The sequence below is a fragment of the Aristolochia californica genome, unplaced genomic scaffold, assembly GCF_029961685.1.
Source record: "Aristolochia californica isolate CCGP_79_NKW_82.1479 unplaced genomic scaffold, dmAriCali1.0.hap1 SCAF_2, whole genome shotgun sequence".
Classification (NCBI taxonomy): domain Eukaryota; kingdom Viridiplantae; phylum Streptophyta; class Magnoliopsida; order Piperales; family Aristolochiaceae; genus Aristolochia; species Aristolochia californica.
Genome location: NW_027181881.1, coordinates 46,012,429 through 46,031,832, shown reverse-complemented (window position 1 = coordinate 46,031,832; position 19,404 = coordinate 46,012,429). Strand labels below are relative to the sequence as shown.

At 38.3% G+C, this 19,404-nt stretch overlaps 4 protein-coding genes and 1 non-coding gene across 6 annotated transcripts; 4 read left to right on the top strand and 1 right to left on the bottom strand.

Moving 5' to 3' along the window:
* Positions 1 to 25: 25 nt before the first annotated feature.
* Positions 26 to 6,792, top strand: LOC137955277 (SNF1-related protein kinase regulatory subunit beta-1-like). The gene is made up of 5 exons (XM_068802143.1): positions 26 to 282; positions 373 to 624; positions 5,391 to 5,572; positions 5,698 to 5,860; positions 6,372 to 6,792. The coding sequence occupies exons 2-5, from the start codon at positions 415 to 417 to the stop codon at positions 6,675 to 6,677; spliced, it is 861 nt and encodes a 286-aa protein (XP_068658244.1). The 5' UTR covers positions 26 to 282; positions 373 to 414; the 3' UTR covers positions 6,678 to 6,792.
* Positions 6,793 to 7,341: 549 nt separating this feature from the next.
* On the bottom strand, positions 7,342 to 7,414 carry TRNAF-GAA (transfer RNA phenylalanine (anticodon GAA)). Its single transcript has one exon. It is a non-coding gene; the product is annotated as a tRNA-Phe (tRNA).
* Positions 7,415 to 7,568: 154 nt separating this feature from the next.
* LOC137955278 (uncharacterized) lies at positions 7,569 to 10,172 on the top strand. Of its 2 annotated transcripts, XM_068802145.1 has the most exons (4): positions 7,569 to 8,039; positions 8,896 to 9,020; positions 9,568 to 9,718; positions 9,902 to 10,172. In XM_068802145.1, exons 1-4 carry the CDS (start codon positions 7,691 to 7,693, stop codon positions 9,952 to 9,954), a joined length of 678 nt encoding a protein of 225 aa, XP_068658246.1. In that variant the 5' UTR covers positions 7,569 to 7,690; the 3' UTR covers positions 9,955 to 10,172. The 2 variants fall into 2 exon arrangements, with proteins under 2 accessions (XP_068658246.1, XP_068658245.1); XM_068802144.1 differs by having other exon boundaries at positions 9,568 to 10,172.
* A 155-nt stretch (positions 10,173 to 10,327) lies between these two features.
* On the top strand, positions 10,328 to 14,078 carry LOC137955174 (metacaspase-9-like). The gene is made up of 5 exons (XM_068802044.1): positions 10,328 to 10,415; positions 10,717 to 10,831; positions 13,163 to 13,209; positions 13,343 to 13,505; positions 13,682 to 14,078. The coding sequence occupies exons 1-5, from the start codon at positions 10,328 to 10,330 to the stop codon at positions 14,076 to 14,078; spliced, it is 810 nt and encodes a 269-aa protein (XP_068658145.1).
* A 1,866-nt stretch (positions 14,079 to 15,944) lies between these two features.
* On the top strand, positions 15,945 to 18,359 carry LOC137955486 (uncharacterized). Its single transcript, XM_068802448.1, has 4 exons — positions 15,945 to 16,156; positions 16,764 to 17,408; positions 17,516 to 17,848; positions 17,967 to 18,359. Exons 1-4 carry the CDS (start codon positions 16,000 to 16,002, stop codon positions 18,032 to 18,034), a joined length of 1,203 nt encoding a protein of 400 aa, XP_068658549.1. The 5' UTR covers positions 15,945 to 15,999; the 3' UTR covers positions 18,035 to 18,359.
* Positions 18,360 to 19,404: the final 1,045 nt, after the last annotated feature.

Genomic DNA, 19,404 nt, shown 5'->3' with positions numbered 1-19,404 from the left:
GCATATATTACTGTTTGTGCTTCTTCTTCTTCTTCCTTCCTCTCCGCTTATCTCCTTCTTCTTCTTTGTTTTCCTTATGGAAACGAGGTTGTGAGAAAACGCGCTGTTCGGAGAGTCTTCTTTGTTTGTGGTTTTAAAGAAGTAGCGACGTTCGGTGGTTGACCATATGTGTTAACTTTTTCTTGCTTATCGGATTTCGGCCCCTTCGAGCAGTGGTTTACCATATGTGTTAGCATTTTCTTGATTATCATATTCGTCGCCTCCGATCAGAGCTGCATGCAGGTTGACGGAGTGATATATTTCGTTAATAGAGCGATTGGGGGTTGTGCCTTGTAACTTCTTTCTGATACTTCTATTTCTCTCTGTTATTAGCGAGATCTGTAGCTTTTCGTTGGGGAGGGGGGGCATGTGAAGATGGGGAATGTCACTGGACGAGAGGATGGTGAGAACGGTGTGGAAGACCCTTCGGGGAGATCGGATGGTGAATCCGGATTTAGAGGTGATTATCCCGAGAACACAGAGAATTCGGGGTGTGAGCCTCGAGCCGCGTCATTGGAGTCCATGGGGAATACGCCGCCGGAGAGCCCTGGGAGGTCCCGATCTCCGCTCTTGTTTACTCCTCAGGTAATCAATGCGTTTCTGATTCTTCCATTGGTTGTCTGTTCGGTGCGGTTAGCTTGTTTTTGAGGATGATGCAAATCGTCGTGGTGATGCCTGTTTGTGCATGTAGGTAATTTTCTTTGTAGGATAAATGCCTTATACAAAAAATATTGTTTTTGTTGTTTGCTTGTAGTTTTTTATTTAGATCGCCCATTTTATAGATTTTCCTCCTTGTTTAGCCATTTATTGAAGGTAAATTGGAAATGAGCTTGTCTCGTGGATGATAATAGATGGTCGGAATGACTAATTTTATCTTCTGAAAATCTTAATCCGATTCAAGATAATTTTTTTGACACGATAATGTGATTCCTTTGAATTGTTTTAACTTTCTGAAGGTTGGATCGGTGTCCTTGTGTTTCTTTGTTTGTGTTCTTTCTTGTTTTATTTTCCCCTCTTAATCTGCAGTGATGGGTCTACTGTTCTTGCTTCTCTTTCGGATTTTATTCGGAAATTTATTGAAATAGATGTTTTTTAATAGGTAACAAACATATTTTGACCTTTATAATTTTTATTTGACTTTAAAATACTAACATTGGAGGTTAGCTTCTTGTCTACGGATATTTAGTTTTATCAGCTTCAGCATCTTCCTCTCCTTTATAGTCACGGTGATCTTCTTGATAGTATGCAGCTTGAGTCAACCCCAATGGAAAACCCCTAAAATTCTGATTGATGAGACGTGGACGAGGGTTATTAGCTTGTTAGAGAGAATACTAGGTTGTGCATTTTTATCTTTCTTGTCTTTGGTTTCATCATTAGTATCTCTTACATTGTTTTCGAGTAGGTTCCCCTTAATTGTCACGTATTCAAGATTTAGCATATCTCTTGAGTGTGATTGAATATTCTGTTCTTACTTGGACATAACAAATACAAAAATTACTTGGCCACATTGTATTTCTGTAAGTTTTAGACTTTCTGCTTGTTTGTGCTTCTTAAAGGAAAAAAATTGACCATGTTGAGCCATTTCTTCTGTCACTATTTATCACTATTTGCCATTGAAACATTACTTTTATCCACCCTGTGCTTTGTCAATTAAAGAATGGTGCATGCAATTCAAGTCTGCCTGTCGGTTCAGGTCAAATTGGTCTGTTATCATTATATCTGTTAAAAGTGCCATATTTTCTGTCAGCAGGATTTTTCACTTCCTGTGGGGAGAAGTGCGGGAGATCTTTGTCCATTTTCTGGAATTGACCTGATCCCTAGAGGGTCCTTTACTTTATCTAGTTCTTTATTTTTTCTGTATTGTCCCAACTTTTGTTGATAGAAGGTGTTGATATGAATTGTTCTAGTCGTTTTTTTTTTTTTTTTTTTTTTTTTTTTTTTGGTAAATGTTACATTTAGCAGTTTCTACAGACTTTTGTCTTGTATGTATTTTTACTCAATCTGCGCTTACAGAACTAAATGATTGTAACTGATATGACCACCTATCAGTAGGATAAATTATTGTATACGATGATTCTAATACAATTCCAGTGTATATAAATGTTGGTTTTTTAAAAAAAATTGGTGATTTATAACCCACTTAGGCATTGTAGATACGTATGACCAGAACGAAATCATGATACTTAGGATGATTTGGCCACATAATATTTACTAGGGTGATTGTCAGTGCTCGTTTTAAATATGTTTAGTTATTATCTTCAGGCCAAGCGTGGGTGTGTCTGGTTGCATTAGGTAAAGATTTCAGTCTTATAAACAAAACCTGACCGAATGCTGTTTTTTATGCTTCAAACTTAATTGGCAAGATTTTCATTGACATATTGACTGGCTGAGAATTGTCTGAGCTTAACTTAGCTGGATTACCACCACTTATTAAGGGCTGAGCAGATAGAAGATAATCTGATTTACATCTTCTAGAAGAAGCTGTAATTAGGACTGGCAATATAGAAGTGGCGGTAAAGAATGTATAGAATATAAAAAAATGGTAAATTTGTTCTTCTCAAACATTTAATAAAACTTTCATGTCTCTTTTTTCTGTCAGTTAATGGTAGGCATCTTGGAATTGGTTCCACCCACACAATGTATTTAATTTTTAGGATACAATGATTCCAAAACATTTTGTCAGGGGTTTTGAATCCTTCTCTACCATTTGGAACCTGTCATAGAGTATCTACAATGATGAAATCTTTTGGAACCTTTGATGAGGTCTGACTGCAGTTTTAGAGCTGTCAATTCTTGTGTGCTTTTGTATTTTGTATATCTAAGAATGGGTAGTTCTTGCAGTAATCAGTATCTAAGAATGTCAAGTAATATCTTTGAGGCCATAGGTATAATGACAATATATCATTTATTATTCAGTTCTTAGTTTTTATAATTACTATAGCCAACAAGTTGTATATATATAAAAAAATGAATATTTAGTTCCAGAAAAGAGAAGTAAATGTTCCTTGTAGCCAGCTATCTTGTAATGCTTCCAAATGTGTCTGGGAGAGTTAAATTAGGTAGATAATAGAAATTGAAATCTATAAACTAGGTTGCCTTCAGAAAAGTACTTTGAACTAAGTTTTACAAGGAGGGGTTTGGGTGCAGATGTAAAACATAAATATCTTTGTACGGCTGTCATATCTATTTTCTTTTTATGGTGAATCATGTTGTCCAACTGCAGGTGTTGTGGGCGGTGACACTGTTGTAAATTTGCAATATAACAATTTGAACTGGCAATCAGCTTTATGGTCCATCTAGCAGTTGTTCCAAATCTTAAAAGTTTAGGTTTTTGTGGATCTGGAGGTCTTAAGATGTCTAATAATGAGAGATTACCATCAAACAAGCATACCGTTGGAACACATTTTTTATTCTTCGAAAATTTTCTGTTAGGTCAGTCATTTTGTCCTTTTGTTTTGTTTATTGCAAGTCTCAGTTCTGCTATAAAGTGTACATTTATAGTGTTTATAAGTCTCCTGTCTCTCTGTCTTCCAAATAAAAAAATATTGCTATAAGTTCATGAACTTAATTTTTATTCTTGTGTAATTTTGTAATTGTTTGACCGATTATATGTCTCTGGGTTGATATTTGGACCCATGTGGACATCTTCAACCCAAGTATATAGCATTGTCTCTTAGTCTTTTAGTGGGTTATGTGGAGTTGCCCACTGACACCTGTTCCTTCAAACAATTCGAGGAAACTATCATCAAAAGGACTGAAAAGCAAATTTCTGTTGCCTCCTCTAATTTAGTTAGCTCTTAATATGATTCGAATCTGCTCAAATAAACATTTTATCATCTGATGGGTACATCGTCCAACTTGTCACAGGCACCCTAGTCTGTTTCATTGCAAACCAGAACCTTATATGTTTGCTTCTTTATGAAGAAAGTCACATATGACTTGAATGCATCCATCATTTAGCTATATAGGTTAAACAAAATATTTTAAAGATGTCTCTGTCTCAGCTAGCATATGTCGGTTTGGGTGCTATTTCATATATGTTTCCAGTTTTCATTCTTATTTGAGTGGGGTTTTTTGGAATGATTGACAATGACTTAGTAGAGAAAAGGGTATCAGAGCTTTCACTAAGTAAAGCAAGGGAACTCTGAACAGATTACAAGGGAAGAGAGCTTCCCTCAGCAAGTTGCCAGAATGCTTACTCTTGTTGCAAGATGGTCAGCCAAATTGTTTAGGGATTTTGGTATGTCTTTACTGTCTGGAGGCCTTGATACTGGCTTAGCACTTTGTGAAAGAGATTGTCTGGTCTTCACTAAGGTGCTAGATGTTGATTAACCTTCCATTGTTAATGGTGCAGAAAGGGGAGTTTTATGGCCTGAGACATGGAAGTGAATTTCCACTTGTGTGGTCTATGAGACCTAGAGGCCCTGAGAAAAGATTGATGATTGTTCGCTTGTGATCAAAGTGTGCTTTATCTGAAATAGTTGTAGGGTGTCAGTGTTGGTGTGATGTATTTCTTCTTTAGCAGTCAAACTGTTCTGAATTGTTGTAATTTCCTTTGATTTTTTACTTTCTTGCTTTGGTTGTAAAGCTATTCATCAAATTCCCGTTACTTCCTGAATTTTACCTTATGTGGATTTTCCTTTTTAATGTGTCTTCACATGCTTTTACTACAATGTTGTCTATCTTGGTCTAAAGAATCATGTTTGGTATCTCATTTAATTGATACTTTAATTATGAGAAATTGTTTGAGCTTAAAAAAATGTCTGGGGTTCTGCTTCTCGGGTATTTGTATTTTTTCCTGTAGCTGGTCGTGATTGTCTGCCAAGTCTTCTAGTGGCAGAATATGTCTTTGTAGAAGGATAACATCTGTGGTGTCGGAGCACCTTAAATGCTCTGGCTTGCAAATAATTTATTCTCAAAAGGGGAAACTATGCACGGTGGCAGGGGATTGGGTTTGTTTAGTTTTATAGTCCTTACTTTTTTCAGGTGTCAAATGTCAGCTAAACTTCTTTCTCATGAATGGATCATTGAATTGAAATCATCCAGAAGTGATTTGGATAAGATGAAGGGTTTACTGTCAAAAACTGTGGATAGTGAGTGTATCTTGGTTCTAAATACATATCTCTGTATAGTTAAAAAAAATACATTATAGCTGTAGCCTGCAATGTAGGATGTTCTAGAGTTTGTTGTTGTATTGCACTTTGGTGTTGGTACAAGATGGACTTAGTCTTAGTTTGTTATATTTTGTGATTCTGTTTTTAATTTTAGTTCGCTATCCTTTGGAACTTCAGCCTATGTGCAAATTTTAGTCCAATGAAATATTCACAATAAAGCTTGTTAACTATCTGCAGGTTCCTCTAGCTCCTTTGCAGGGGGTTGCAGATGTTCCTCCTATCTTCAATCAGATTTGGATGAATGATCCCCAAGGACAAACTGATCTTCCTCCTGAGCAGGGAATCCCCACTCTGATCACTTGGAACCATGGAGGCAATGAGGTTTTGCTTGAGGGATCATGGGACAATTGGACCTCAAGGTTTTTCTTCTTTATGGCTTTTCCATCATGACATCAATAATTTTTTCACTGTGAAATAAAAGGTATGTAGCTATTCAAATAAGCAGGATGACCCTCAATTGTTTTTCAAATACCTCTGCATGCAGAAAGGTGATGCAAAGATCAGGCAAAGATCACTACCTTCTGTTGGTCCTCCAAGCAGGGATCTACCACTACAGGTTTATAGTGGATGGTGAATGGAGATATATACTTGATCTTCCTTTCGTAGCTGATGAGATGGGCTGTGTCAGTAACCTTCTTGATGTGCATGTATGTATATTCTGCCTTTGCTTGATTTTGTTTTTCCATTACTCTCCTGGTCCTGGGTGTTCTCCTTTTCATGATTCTGGCATAGACACATATCAAGATGGTAGTGAAAGGAGATGAAGAGAAACGTGAAAATGGTTTGAAGGTCTGACCCATGTGTTTGGTGGAGACAGCAGGCCTGAGATCCCACTTATGTCTTAGTGGGCAATTTATAGAATGAATGAACAGGTTGTTGTGAGGGCGAGCAGAAAACACACATTGGGGTTGCACCGTTTGAGATTTTTCAGCTGCAGCAGTGGACTTTCTTTTATGTTATTTTCTTCGTCTTTTCTGATTGGTTATATAATCTATGAATTTATTAGTGGTCTCTAACTGAAGGTCCCAGGTTTTGTTAGTAAATCCATTTTCATGTAGCCTTCTACTGCTGACCAGGGCTCTCAAACAGCTATAGTTGGAAACCCTGCTTCTTTTCCTTCTTTATTCCACAGAAAAAAACTCTTTTCACTTTGTGCAGGATTATGTCCCAGAAAATCTGGAGAGCGTGGTTGAATTTGAGCCCCCACCATCACCAGATTCTAGTTACAGCCAAACATTTCCTGTGGATGAAGACTTTGCAAAGGAGCCGCTGGCGGTCCCGCCGCAGTTGCATCTCACAGTGTTGGGGTCCGAAGAAACACCTCCAAAACCCCAACATGTGGTCCTCAACCACCTGTTTATGGAGAAAGGGTGGGCTTCCCAGTCCCTGGTTGCTCTTGGTTTAACCCACAGGTTTCAGTCCAAGTACGTTACAGTAGTCCTTTACAAACCTTTAAAGAGGTGATCACATCATCTTTCTATGTACAGGACTATTGCTTTTGTTTAGTAGAGTTACGCTTTGTGATGGAAAACTCTCTCATCTCTCTAGTTCTGTTTTTGCTTTTCAAGATCTGACGATTGCTTTCCCTTAACCTTTTCCGGACTTGAGTCAGTTTCACCAGTGTCTTTGTGTAGTAATTCAGCGGGGATGGCGTCTCGCTAACCTGTGGGGTATATCGGTTGAGAAAATATATTCTGAATTCTGAGAAATACCGCCTATAATAAATATAAAAATAATATCTAAAACACCATTAACAAGGGTATTTGGGGTAAATGGGGTAAATAAATGGATAAAAATGATTTTTTATAAAAATATATAAAATTAAAATATTATAATTGCATAGGTCATTCCACCTCTACCTACCTACCGGGATAATTATTATTTTTATATTCTTTATTTAATAAAATAATAAATACATAAACGCGTAAAATTATCCAAAATTATAATTGGGTAAAGATTTTTATTTTATATATATTTTTAAGTGGACCGAAATAAGAAAACAATCGAGTAAATACTACCCTAGTCCTTGAGTTGTTAACTCTTTTTCTTAAAAAAAAAAAAAATACTCTCCTATAAATATAATTACAAATATTCAGGTTAAAAGGAAATAACAAAAAAGAGTAAAGATTGCGGTGAGCGTGGATCGAACACGCGACCTTCAGATCTTCAGTCTGACGCTCTCCCAACTGAGCTATCCCCGCGGTTTCGAAAGTGTTTAAGTAAAATTAAAAATATTTATGTCTGCGTCAAAATATTATTCTAAAATTATGATAAATTTTATAAAAATATTGATTGAGTATATCTGGTACATGGGTAAGGCCGCGAGGGATCGGTGTGGATTTCCATCTACCGCAGAGCGCAGCCTGATCGCCACCGTCTACGAAAGAGAGAAACAGGGGAGTACCAAAGTGAAGAGAGGAAACATGTCACTGAACTGAAGAAGTTCAATTCTACTCTTCCAAACAATTGGTCTTTTCATGGCGAACCCTAGGAGAACTTCAAACGCAGGCTCCGAAGCTCCTCAAACTCAAATACTCTCTTTGTCCTCTGTAGTTCATTTCTTGAAGAAGCCACAAGCCTTTCCGATCCTTCTTTCCATCTTCGTTTTGCTCACATGGGTTTCTCTCAGATTCCAGCAGCCCAACCGTATCTCTTCTTCCCAAGCCGAACAGTCATCGGAACAGGGTCGGCAATGGAAGATGGAGGCTGACAGATTTGCTAATCTGGTGAGGTTCAGCTCCCGAAAGTTTCCTTCTGACATTTTTAAAGACGAGAGAGGATGGTTGTTGAATCCAGTGACTCTTGCTCAACAGGCAGGCATTTCAGGTCGGTTGTGTTACATTTTAGCGTTGTCGTCAGTTAATTGTTTAGATGTGTGATTTTGTTTGGTATTGACAGAATTCTGTGGGTGTGTTTGTTTGAATGGGAAATGCATTTCTCATGTGACATTGTATTATTCTGTTATTTGTTTTGCTGATGTTCCGTTGGAGGTTATATTGATTAATGGAAAATGTGGGATGTAATATTGTCCTTCTTCTTTTCTTTTACCAAGAAAAAGTTTCGGTTTTTTCCTTTGTAAAATGATTTACCGGTTTAGTTGATTGACTTGGAAAGAGACGATCAAATTTTGCTAATATTCGTGTTTATACTTTGTTCTTTTCTTCTACCATCTCTATGGTTTTCTTTTTGTTACGATTTCTCTAGTTTCTTGATTTAAGCCTTGAATATCTTTTACGAGTTTTAACTAGACACTTCGATTGTTCGGAAAATAATTTTGGGAAAAATTGTAAACTCTTTTCATGCATTATGTGCGTTTCTTCTCAATTTATCAATTCCCTTGTGTGCATTGTTTGTTGCCTGCTTTCCTTTTTTACTGGTTACTGTTGGTTTGTTTAGAGATTTTGGAGGAAAAAGGTTATCTTGCTGATAAAATTTTTTCTTGGTAGTCCATATAGCCAAAGATGCGGTTTTTGTATCTTTTTTTTTTTTTTGGAGCGGATGCATTTGAAGTCTTTGTGCATTTTGGTTGTTTTTTCTCTTTCTACTAGTGTTTTGTTGTTTGGGAAGGTACACTCTCTTAAGTCATCGAAGCCTCCAATCCTCTACTATGTTTGTATTTCAATATCATTTCTAAGGTCTTTATAATATTTTGATTCTGCTACATAGGAATGTTTCCATACAGGGGGAGCACAATCTTGTGTTTCAGTGCATGTGGGTGAAATTCGACCTGGTGCTGTTCGAGGAAATCACAGGCATCACAGCTGCAATGAAACATTTGTAATTTGGGGGGCTGAAACAAAACTCAGAGTGAGTCTTCCATTCAAAAATAGTTCACGAAGTTGCATACTGTGAATAACATTTTCTACTCATCGTTTCCTTTGCAGTGTTACACATTTCTGCTGTAGTTTCAAAATTGTCAAAATTAGTGTTGAGTGACATTGAACTATGTCAAATTTGAATCAATCGCGATGTTTCATGGTCTTAGACATGGTTTTCATAGTTTTTTGAGTTTTGTTCAATATCTAATAAGTTTTTGAGGATTCTGCAAGTAGGCATCATATATAATCTTGAGGGACTTAATCTAGAACTGAATGTTGGGAAATAGAAGAAAGATTAATGTTAACTAATTTTTCTTCCAGTTGCTTAATTTCCACCAATTTTTACATACTATTGGCTGTTTCCTTTGTACTCGGTCCCCCAATTGGAAGCAATAAACCCCATGTCAAACTGAGAAACCATGACTTTGGAAATGAGTTCATCTACTGAATATGTTGAGATAATATCTCATTGAAAGATTCGTCGCATTTGATCTTTTATTAAACAGTATCTTCTCACTATTTTGTCAAATACACAGCTGGAAAATGATGCTGTGGTCGGGAAAAGTTATGCTGAAGTCACAGTTGGCCCTGAAGAAATTGCAGTGGCTGCTAGTCCAAGTGGAACAGCTCATGCTTTAATGAACAAAGATTCTACAAGGACAACATTTTTCTTGGGGTGTCAAGATGGTATAGTCTCCTACAACCAATCTACCACTGATTTTAATGTTTGGAAAGACCTTTGAAGTCTTTCTCTACAGTGTGAAGTTTCCAATTTTTTTTATACTGATCTTACTGTACAACCTTGTTATATCTATTCAAGTGATTTGAGTTTGACTGTCTTGGCATGACCGGTACTAATTCAATGCGCAGACCAGTACACAACTGGGGAGAAATTTCTTCTTGTACCTAACATTGGAGACTGAATCATCACAGAATAGTCATCAGACCCCTATTGCTACTTTTTTTGGTTCATTCCATCTGGATAGGGATATATTAAGCAACGAATTATTTCCTATGTTTCTTGTACACTTTTAATCCTGCCTGATCTAAGAATGGGGTCTTGACCCAAGCCATTACTTGTTTGCTGTAGCTGGTGAAAATCAAGTTGAAGTAGGGAAGTTCTTGTTGTGATCCTTCTTCTTTTTCTTTAGTATGAATAAAGGTGTGTTGTTTCCTAGCTGCATCTGGAGCTGTAGGTTGTTGAGTCACGGTGAGAAGGGATCTATCGGGAAGTAGAGAAAGAGAGAAAAAGTGGTATCTTGAAAGCTTATCTTTTGGTGTGAGAAATAGGCATAGATGGCGAAATTGGGGGAAACTCGGCAAGGGAATTCCATTTTTTCTTCAGCTGAAAGGAGTCTTCTTCCAGGGAAAATCCCCATCTGGTGTTGGTGTACTAGGATAATCACCTTAAGCGAAGACGGAGGGAATGTGATATGGATTTGAAGAATGATTTTCGTAAAAACCACAAATGGTTGGTACAAGACCAGCCTCCTTGAAGGATGGAGAACTTGGAAAGATGGAAAGCCTGATTTGAGGGTTTATGCAATTAGGTTTTATACTGTGAGGTGGCTCAAGTGAGTTAGTATTATTACTCACTGAATTCCCAATCCATGTAAGTATGATTTAAAAAAAAAGACTCAACAAATATAAACCCTTTCTTAATCATAGAAATTAGTGGGTATAAGATGCCACTCCCTTTCACCACCGGTTGGTGGACGCGGCCGGCCCCGGCAACGTCCTTTTCTTCCTTTACAGCGGACACGGCACCTGCATCTTGTCCGTCGAGCCTAGCCACTATGGGTGGCATTGAGCCGAGTCGAGCCTGAACCTGCTTATGTTCGAGTCGAACTTGATTTAAATATTTCGAGCCGAGCTTTGAACCCAATGAGTTCGAGCCGAGTTCGAGCCTCAACATACATTTAAAAATTTTCAAAAAATATATATCGAATAAAATGTATATAAAATTATGCATACATTTTACATAAAATTGGGCAAGACCTTTACATAAAATTGGGCATAACTTATATATATAATATGTGTATAAAATTGGGCATAACCTCTACTTAAAATTGAGTATAATCTATATATATAATACTTATATAAAATTCGGCATGACCTCTACTTAAAATTGGGCATAATCAATATACATAATACCTGCATAAACACTCCATAAAATTGTCTATACATTCCATAAACACTTCATGAAATTGTTTATATACTTCATACACTGCATAACATTATAAATAAACTCTATATAATAATCAAACACAACAAAATTAAATAAAATATCACTATCAATTTACAATCACCCAAATAAAAACTATGAATCCTTTAAATAAAATCCTATTACTATTACTAACTTACTAGAAAATTACAAGCAATATTTAAAAATTTTCTTAGGAAAGTTAAATGGACCTCTTATTGCCTTTTTTAAGGAAATAAATAAAAATTAATAATTAATCTAATATATTATTATAGTTATCGATAAATTTTTAATCACATAAAATGTCAAACACAAAATTGCTATGAAAATTGCCTCATGCTCAAAGTATTATATCATCAACTGTCAAATACTTATTCAAAAATTTTCTATATGGTTTTCTAACCCATCTTGGCAAGAAAATCTTAGTTGGAAAATTATATGATTTTTTAAAAAGAATTTATAATTAGAAAAATATTTTGAAAAAATATGAGGCACTAATGGTCCCTATATTTCTATTAAAAATGTCTTTTCAACATTTATTGAAAAAACCACTAATAGTCTCTAGAAACGTATTTCTACTAAAATATATTTTTAATTTATTTAAGAGCCATGAGGAAGGGACAAAGAGTTTTTTTTTTCCTTATTTATGATCTCACACGTAGGGGTGGCTTTGAATAAATTATATATAAAATTATGCATATATTTTTAAAAAATATAATGATAGGGGAGGTTCAGGATTGAATTTCAATAATGGATTAAAATACACCAATATTAATATTTTTTACTCCAATTGTTGTTGAGTTTGTTTTGTAATTTTTGAATCTGGCCATAATTTATTATGGCCTCCTTAGTGCCCCTAGATAAAAATTTATATTCTAGAAAAAACTAAAAATATTTTTCCTATGATACATATTCCCAAAAAAACCTTTAAATACAATCTTATTACTATTAGTGACTTATTAGAAAATTATAGGAAATATTTTAAAATTTTCTTAAGAAAGTTAAATGGACCTTTTATTGTCTCTTCTAGGGAAATAAATAAAAATTAATAATCAATCTAATATATTATTATACTTATCGATAAATTTTTAATTAAATAAAATATCAAACACAAAATTACAATGAAAATTGATTCATGCTAAAAGTATTACAGCATCAACTGTTAAATACTTATTTAAAAATTTTCTATACAGTTTTCTACCCCATCTTGGTACAAAAAATCTTACTTAGAAAATTATATGATTTTTAATAAAAAATTTCAATTAAAAAAATATTTAAAAAAACATGAGATACTAATAGTTTATAGAAAATTATTTCTATAAAATTTATTTTTAATTTTTTTTCGAAGAAAAAGTTTTTTTTATTTTTTTATTTTATGATCTCGCGAGGAAGGGGGAGATTATTTCTCCCCTGTTCTGGTTTTCTGCCGAGACGACGTGGAGGGAAGGGGGTTACGGCGCCGGGGAGGACCTATCGTCGGGGATGACTGCCACGACGGAGTCGGCCACGACGGAAGCGGCGGTGACGGAAGCGGCGGCGATGGAAACAGAGGCGACAGCGAGGAGAGGAAGAAATCGAATGAACGGCCACAGAGGCGGCCGACGAATAGCTACGACGGCATTAGAGGCGACGACAACAACCGATGGGAGGGGACGGCGTTGACGAGGGGGGAGGAAAAAATTTTCCCCCCCTCGCTCTCGCTCCCGCTCGCTCGCGATCCATACTGATTTATACCAATCCGACTCATTTCGAGCCGGCTTACGAGCCTGCGAACCGAACCTAGCTTCGGTCGAGCTCGGCTCGTTACGGTAAACAATTTCGGTGCTCGAGCTCGACTTGAGCTCGATAAATGATAAGTCAAACTGAGCCGATACCAAGCCGGCTCGCGAACCGGCTCGGTTCGAAGCCACCCCTACCCGCCACCCTTTCCGCGTGGAAGAAGCCATCGTGCCATGCGATTTCAACCTTATCACAGGCGAGCTACCTGCCGCTGCCCACGATCGATTATGTTTAATAAATTAATTTACGAGTTGCGGAGTTGGGATAAGTCAACGCTTTGTCAAGATGTGTTTGACTTTGTAGCCTTATAATATTTCTGTTTTCACCAGACTTTGATTTCCGGCAACTGCCCAACCGTCTACCAAAGGAAGCCAGTTTCACTATACTGTCGGACTCATGCCACAGTGGAGAAGGAGCAGATCGGGCCTGCATCGGCGAACCGCGGAGGACCCCATCTAACGGACCGCGGAGGACCTCTTCTCACAGACCGCGGTGGACTTCTTCTCACGGACCGCGGAGGACCTCATCTAACGGACCGCGGTGGACTTCTTCTCACGGACCGCGGTGGACCTCCTCTCACGGACCGCGGAGGACTTCCACTAACGGACCGCGGTGGACCTCCTCTTACGAACCGCGGATGACATTCTCTCACGAACCGCGGACAACAGAAGACCTTCTCTGATCCAACGGGGGAGACCCATCCCCATCGACTACATTGTGATTCATCTGTCTTCCCTCTCCGGCATCTCCTCCCCTCAAATCGCCGACCACCTCTCCCATCTCTTTGGAGAGGAAGCGAGCCCGAAGTTGAGAAAGAAGGAGGTGGCGCTGCCGGTGGGGGCGAACAAGGCAATCCTGCTGTGCGGGTGTCAAGCCAACGAGACGTCGGCGGAAACGAACCCCAGCCTGGGCGGAGGGAAGTCGCACGAGGGAGCTCTCAGCAACAGGGAGCTGGTGTTGGGTGCGAGGCAACTGGTGAGGAAACAAGAGTTCGAGCAGCATCCCTGCCTCTACTGCAGCGACGAGAATGCGGACGCGCCTTTCCTGCAGCAGCTGGCTCATTAGATGAGATGGGGCGCCCTTTGTGTGGATGCTGCAATAAATTACTAAGTAAGCAGCTCAGTTTGTTTGATCGAAATAAAGGGTTTGGATTTTAATTTGGCATCTTGAGATCCTACAGGATCATCCATTGGGTTGGGATTTTCATGGAATAAATGAAAGAAAAGGAGTTTATCTTTTGCGACCAGGAAACAGTTAACAGGTAACGATCACTGCAATCTTTATAGACAAATATTTATTATGATTTTAATTAGAGATTAAGAAGACAACTGGGAAAATTCGAATTGGCATAGTATGAAAGAACTCTTTCTTTTCTCTCACGTATGAAAGAGCTCTCATACGTTCTTTCGCAAAGTTGCAGCAAATATATGGTTCATCCACTTTCCCCCACGCTCGACGCTGCACACTGTTCTCTCTCGCATGTCTACCTACTTTGCGTCTCGTGCTCTCTCTCGGCCTTCTCTCCCGTCTCTGTGACTCTCGCTTCTCTCTCTCGGCCCTCTCTCTTGTCTCTGCGTCTCGTGCTCTCTCTCGCCTCTCTTGTCTCAAAATTCATTCAATTTTCTCCATTCAAAGCTTCGATTGCCCTAACTTCCTTTGATTTCCCTTAGGTAAATTATTTATTTATTATATCCATTATTGTATTACCATATTAAATTAGTAATTTAAGAGTGACAATTAAAATATTATTAAAGTAAACATTTAATCAAGTATTTTTGTTTAATTATTCTATTTTTTATTAATTAAACTAACAATTTTTAATTTTGTGGAAATATATTTTTAATTTATACTATATTAAAATCTATCTTATGTTATTAATAAAATTATCTATTTATTATATTAATTACTGTTATTATTATATTAAATTAATAATTTAAGGGTGATAATTAAAATATTGTTAAAGTAAGCATTTGATCAAGTAATCAGGACATTATAAAAGTATATATTTAAGAATTTTATTTTTTATAATTAATTAGTGTACCAATTAATTTTAACACATAATTATTATATTAATTTAAACTAAAGTACAATTTATTTTAATTTATTAATAAAATCTCTTATTTTTTATTTTCGGCACTAACACATCAGAAAGTGATTCGCCCCCCCCCCCCCCCCCCCCCCCCACTTAATAAACTTCAAGGAGTATTTTCCGGTACCGATCTCTCCCGATTCTCCTCCGTCCAGCACGTAAAAACCTTTTGGCAGGCATGACAAGATATACGAACAAAAAGATTGGAAGCAACAACCCCATTTTTAGAGAAAGAAAAAAAGACGAAGCTCTCATGAATCGATCAGAATTCAGAATTCTCCATCGGATTCCAGTCTCCCTTTTTTTTTTCTGGGATTTTTTGAACCGCAGACAGGAACAGGTCGCGGATTTATTTAAACTGGTCAGTTCGACATAAATGATATTGATTCTTCCATCATTCACGATTGGTTGCTCAATCCACGAACTTCCAGTTAACTCTACTCGAAATTAAAGAGAACATTAACAACGCTTTTCAATTCATTTATGGATACTGAACGTAAAAATTAAATAACATTTGCCCAGCGCTGATTTCTCATGGGGAGTGTGGTTGCTTTCCGTAGGGAAGACGAGGGAAAAGCTGAACAGTATTGCTCCATGCTTTGGGTGGTTGATGCTAGTGTGCGCTGATGGGAATGATGTCTCACTTGCAGCTTTTCAGGGACTCACCCTTGCCAAAGTGGGGTAATCACAAGGTTAATAAGATCGGTAATTACGTTAGACCGGATAATGGCAGGAAGGTAATTTAGTGCGACGATGAGGGGGATTTGGCGGTGCTTTTTGTGAGACATGCATCGATATCCTCCTTCGTTACTCGACTGCGACTCAGTTTCGTCTCTCCCAACTCATGCTGGGCTTTTGGCTTTCACTGCCAGAGCGGAGGACGGCGAAGAGGAAGGAATGGCGACGGCGCTGTTCACGTCGGGATCTCGGAGGGAGGGAAGATCGGGTTCGCGTCGGGAGACCGTGACGGAGAGTCTCAAATGCAGGAAAATCGGCTGCATGTCCGGCATCCTCCACCTCTTGCATTCTCCCTCTCGCAAACGCCTCACTTTAGGTGTCCGATCACCTTCTTTGTCTATTCTTCCTTGCCGTCTTCTCTGTTTTTTCCTGTATGAAAGATTGCATTTCCTCGTTTCTCACTCATTTGCTTCACGGACAGATTTTCGTCTGCTGTTCCTCACATTTTCCCTCACGTCTATTAGGTTACCGACCTCCTTTATGATCTCCTACGCAGAGTTTTCTCTGTTTTTGTCTTTCTGTAAAAGAGAGTGATTTTGCGTCCGTGTCTCACTTACTCGATTGAAGTACAATTTTTCGATTTCTGTTCTCATTTTTTGACAAATGTTACTTATTACTTTCTCTCTCTCTGTTTCATTTGGCTGATATACTATATAGCTTGCTTTTCTTCTTTTCTTTGGTAATTTCTAGATTTTATTTGCTGTGATTCGTACTTCCATTACTGTATTTTAGGTTTTCTGCTTGCATTTGTTCTTTTCTGGCCGATTCATTCTTTTTCTCCTGTAACATCTAAATCTCGTCTTTTGAGGTTCTTGAATGACGAATTCTCTTTTATGTGCTTTTCGAAATTTTTTACTTTTTCTTTTTGTAGATCAGGCGTGATGTGCTGACATAGGACCGATTTTGTCTTCTACTGTTTGCAGCTAAAAATCAGGACAAAACCGTTATATCGTCCACAAAATCTAAACCCCCGTCCAAAATCAAATCATCGGCGAGAACTTCCGCCGGGAAGAAATCAACTCGAACGATCAGAGCATCAGATATTGCAGCGGATGGAATCGAACTTCGGAGGTTCTCCTGCGACGTCCCGCGGAGTCCCACCATTACGCCGGCGATACGGCGGTGCAATTCCATCAACTCGTCCGAAACTCTCCGTCGCCCCCCTGCGCTGGTGGCTCAACTCATGGGTCTCGACGACTTTCCAGCAGAGGATTCTACAGCGGAGAAGCGAAGGAAACTCATCACCGCTCTGCAGAAATGCGATGCAGATCTCAAGGACTTGAAGAGGATCATAGAGACAGCCCGCCAGACGGAAGATCAGCGGCGGAAGTCAGTGTCCGAGGATCCCGAAGGCTCACCGGCGCGGGAAGACCTGCAGGAATCGTCAGCGAGGGAGAGACACTCCAAAACTGGAGCAAGTTTGGGGAGTTCTGCTTCTGATATGGACATTCTGCCTCTCTGCGAGAAGAGCTGTGGGGAGACCAACAGCGAGCAACCCAGCCCCGTCTCTGTGCACGACGGAGCAATCTTTTCGCCGGACTATAACTGCTCCCCGACATCCGACAAAGGTACCGATTTTGGGGTGTCTCTTCGTTTACCTGACTCCTGTCAACTCAACGTGATGCAGTGTGTCAGAATCATGGACATGAATGTTTACTGACATCTGGTGGTGCAGGGGATGTCCGATGTACCAATCTGAAAGAGGAGGCAATGAACCGATCCTTCTTCCACAGGGACTCCATGGACGAACCGTCGGTGCGGGTTTATCAGCGAGAAGAAGACGAACCATTCAAGCATTTGGCATTCACCATGACATTCCCACGGCGACGATCGAATTTCTGGGGCAGTAAAGAGATGATAGAGACCGTGAACAAGGTGTGGAAGGACGGGATTTGGGAAGAAAAATGGGAATTAGGGAAAATCTGCATCTCCATGGAAGATCATATATTCGGAGGATTAGTGGAAGAGATGATTACAGAACTGGGATATTCAATTCCTCTGGACAAATGTAGGAAACGCCTAATCTTTTAGTTCTTACTATAAGTTCACTAATCTACCCTACACTTTCAAGCACATGAATCAAAAGTTCACTAATCTATTTGCGACATTTGTTGAAAACTGTGAAGGGAGACATGGCTCGCACTCTGTAGCTACGTCCATGCCATGGATAGGATACAGGCTCGGAGGCTTCTGATGAACAAACAATGGCGGGTGGCTGTTAACAGAGGGTGAAGGTTTTTTGCACTGATGAAATTTACACCTTCTGGAGTTCTGTATTAACACATCTTTAGCAGTTGATGGTAAATAAAATATGGTAGGCAATTAGGCACTCTTTTGATGGAGTTACTGTAAAGTGTAAAACCTGTAATATCCTCAGTTGCCAAATAGCTTGTACTACTGCATGTGAGAACCACCATTGCTTAAGCCTTCACTCTGAGCTTCCTCTAGGCCCCATTGCGCACCACCAAACTATTCACTTGAACCGGAAACAATTGATGGTGGTGGCACAGAGGGCCATCCTTTCCTCCAACTTAGGTTAAACCCTTCATTTTGTGTCACGCTATCACCTTGTTATAGTAAACAAGACTTTATGACCCTTTTGTGACTTACACCCACTTCCCCATCAAATTTTATTTGATTGTTACATTTCAATACAAAAGATGTTGGCATTTCTCGAAAAAAACTCAATTCATTTCAGTTTTTACTTGAGTCTAGTTTGAGTTGAAACTTGAAATAAAACTCGTTAAGTATAATAAGTCAAACACAAGATTTTTAAAGTTCAACTTTTTAGCCTGTGAGCCGATTCGTTAACATAGATTTTTTTACAAAAAATATATTTTACTCTAATTGCTCTCGTCTATTCTCTTTTTAGTTGATTGATAGTTGCTTTTATATTACCTTGAACCTCATAGGTGATCTAATTCAACCCTTTTGGGTCCCGTAATATTTAATATTATTATTTATCAATAAAATAAACACTATTGATAGTGATATTTGCTCTTTCTTTTAGGTCTATTAAGCTGGTTATTATATATTAGTATACTTTATTTTAGACTTCTCTACGATAACTTACAGTTTAATAGTACTAAGTTCATGATAATACTATTTTTATAATTTTAAATATAAATTAAAGCTCGAACCCTCAAACTTTGAGCTCAAACTCGCTTAAATTTTAAGCTCGAGGTTAAGGTAAGTTCAAAATATTCAGATCAATATCTAAACACTTTTTATCTATTGGCATGAAAAAAAGACGTATCAAATAAGCTTTAAAACTAAAAATGCAAGTTTTTTAAGGGCCAGTTATATGACAGGACCAATAATTCGATGACACGTTGCCATAAAAGATCTCTCCTTCTCTTTTGAAGGGGCAGGGTTACAAAATTACACATGGTAGGACCCACAAGATGACAGTAGCACCTGCCACGTATGACTATGTACAAAAGGTACATGTTCCAGAAGGGAATCGAGGGCAGAATGGTACATTCATTGGTCTCGGATTCGGAAGAGCCGCCTGGAAATCGCGCAACAGCGACGGGAAGGTGAGGGGGCCAGGCCACTTTCTCT

Excerpts from the sequence above, each read along its gene's own strand:
- LOC137955277 (XM_068802143.1), top strand. The coding sequence starts at position 415 with ATGGGGAATGTCACTGGACGAGAGGATGGTGAGAACGGTGTGGAAGAC. Across the intron at positions 5,573-5,697 it reads TGGGACAATTGGACCTCAAG|AAAGGTGATGCAAAGATCAG; the intron begins GTTTTTCTTCTT and ends CTCTGCATGCAG. Across the intron at positions 5,861-6,371 it reads GTAACCTTCTTGATGTGCAT|GATTATGTCCCAGAAAATCT; the intron begins GTATGTATATTC and ends CACTTTGTGCAG.
- LOC137955278 (XM_068802144.1), top strand. The coding sequence starts at position 7,691 with ATGGCGAACCCTAGGAGAACTTCAAACGCAGGCTCCGAAGCTCCTCAA. Across the intron at positions 8,040-8,895 it reads TCAACAGGCAGGCATTTCAG|GGGGAGCACAATCTTGTGTT; the intron begins GTCGGTTGTGTT and ends GTTTCCATACAG. Across the intron at positions 9,021-9,567 it reads GGGCTGAAACAAAACTCAGA|CTGGAAAATGATGCTGTGGT; the intron begins GTGAGTCTTCCA and ends TCAAATACACAG.
- LOC137955174 (XM_068802044.1), top strand. The coding sequence starts at position 10,328 with ATGGCGAAATTGGGGGAAACTCGGCAAGGGAATTCCATTTTTTCTTCA. Across the intron at positions 10,416-10,716 it reads AGGGAAAATCCCCATCTGGT|ATGCCACTCCCTTTCACCAC; the intron begins GTTGGTGTACTA and ends AGTGGGTATAAG. Across the intron at positions 13,506-13,681 it reads ACCTCTTCTCACAGACCGCG|AAGACCTTCTCTGATCCAAC; the intron begins GTGGACTTCTTC and ends CGCGGACAACAG.
- LOC137955486 (XM_068802448.1), top strand. The coding sequence starts at position 16,000 with ATGGCGACGGCGCTGTTCACGTCGGGATCTCGGAGGGAGGGAAGATCG. Across the intron at positions 16,157-16,763 it reads TCGCAAACGCCTCACTTTAG|CTAAAAATCAGGACAAAACC; the intron begins GTGTCCGATCAC and ends TACTGTTTGCAG. Across the intron at positions 17,409-17,515 it reads CTCCCCGACATCCGACAAAG|GGGATGTCCGATGTACCAAT; the intron begins GTACCGATTTTG and ends CTGGTGGTGCAG.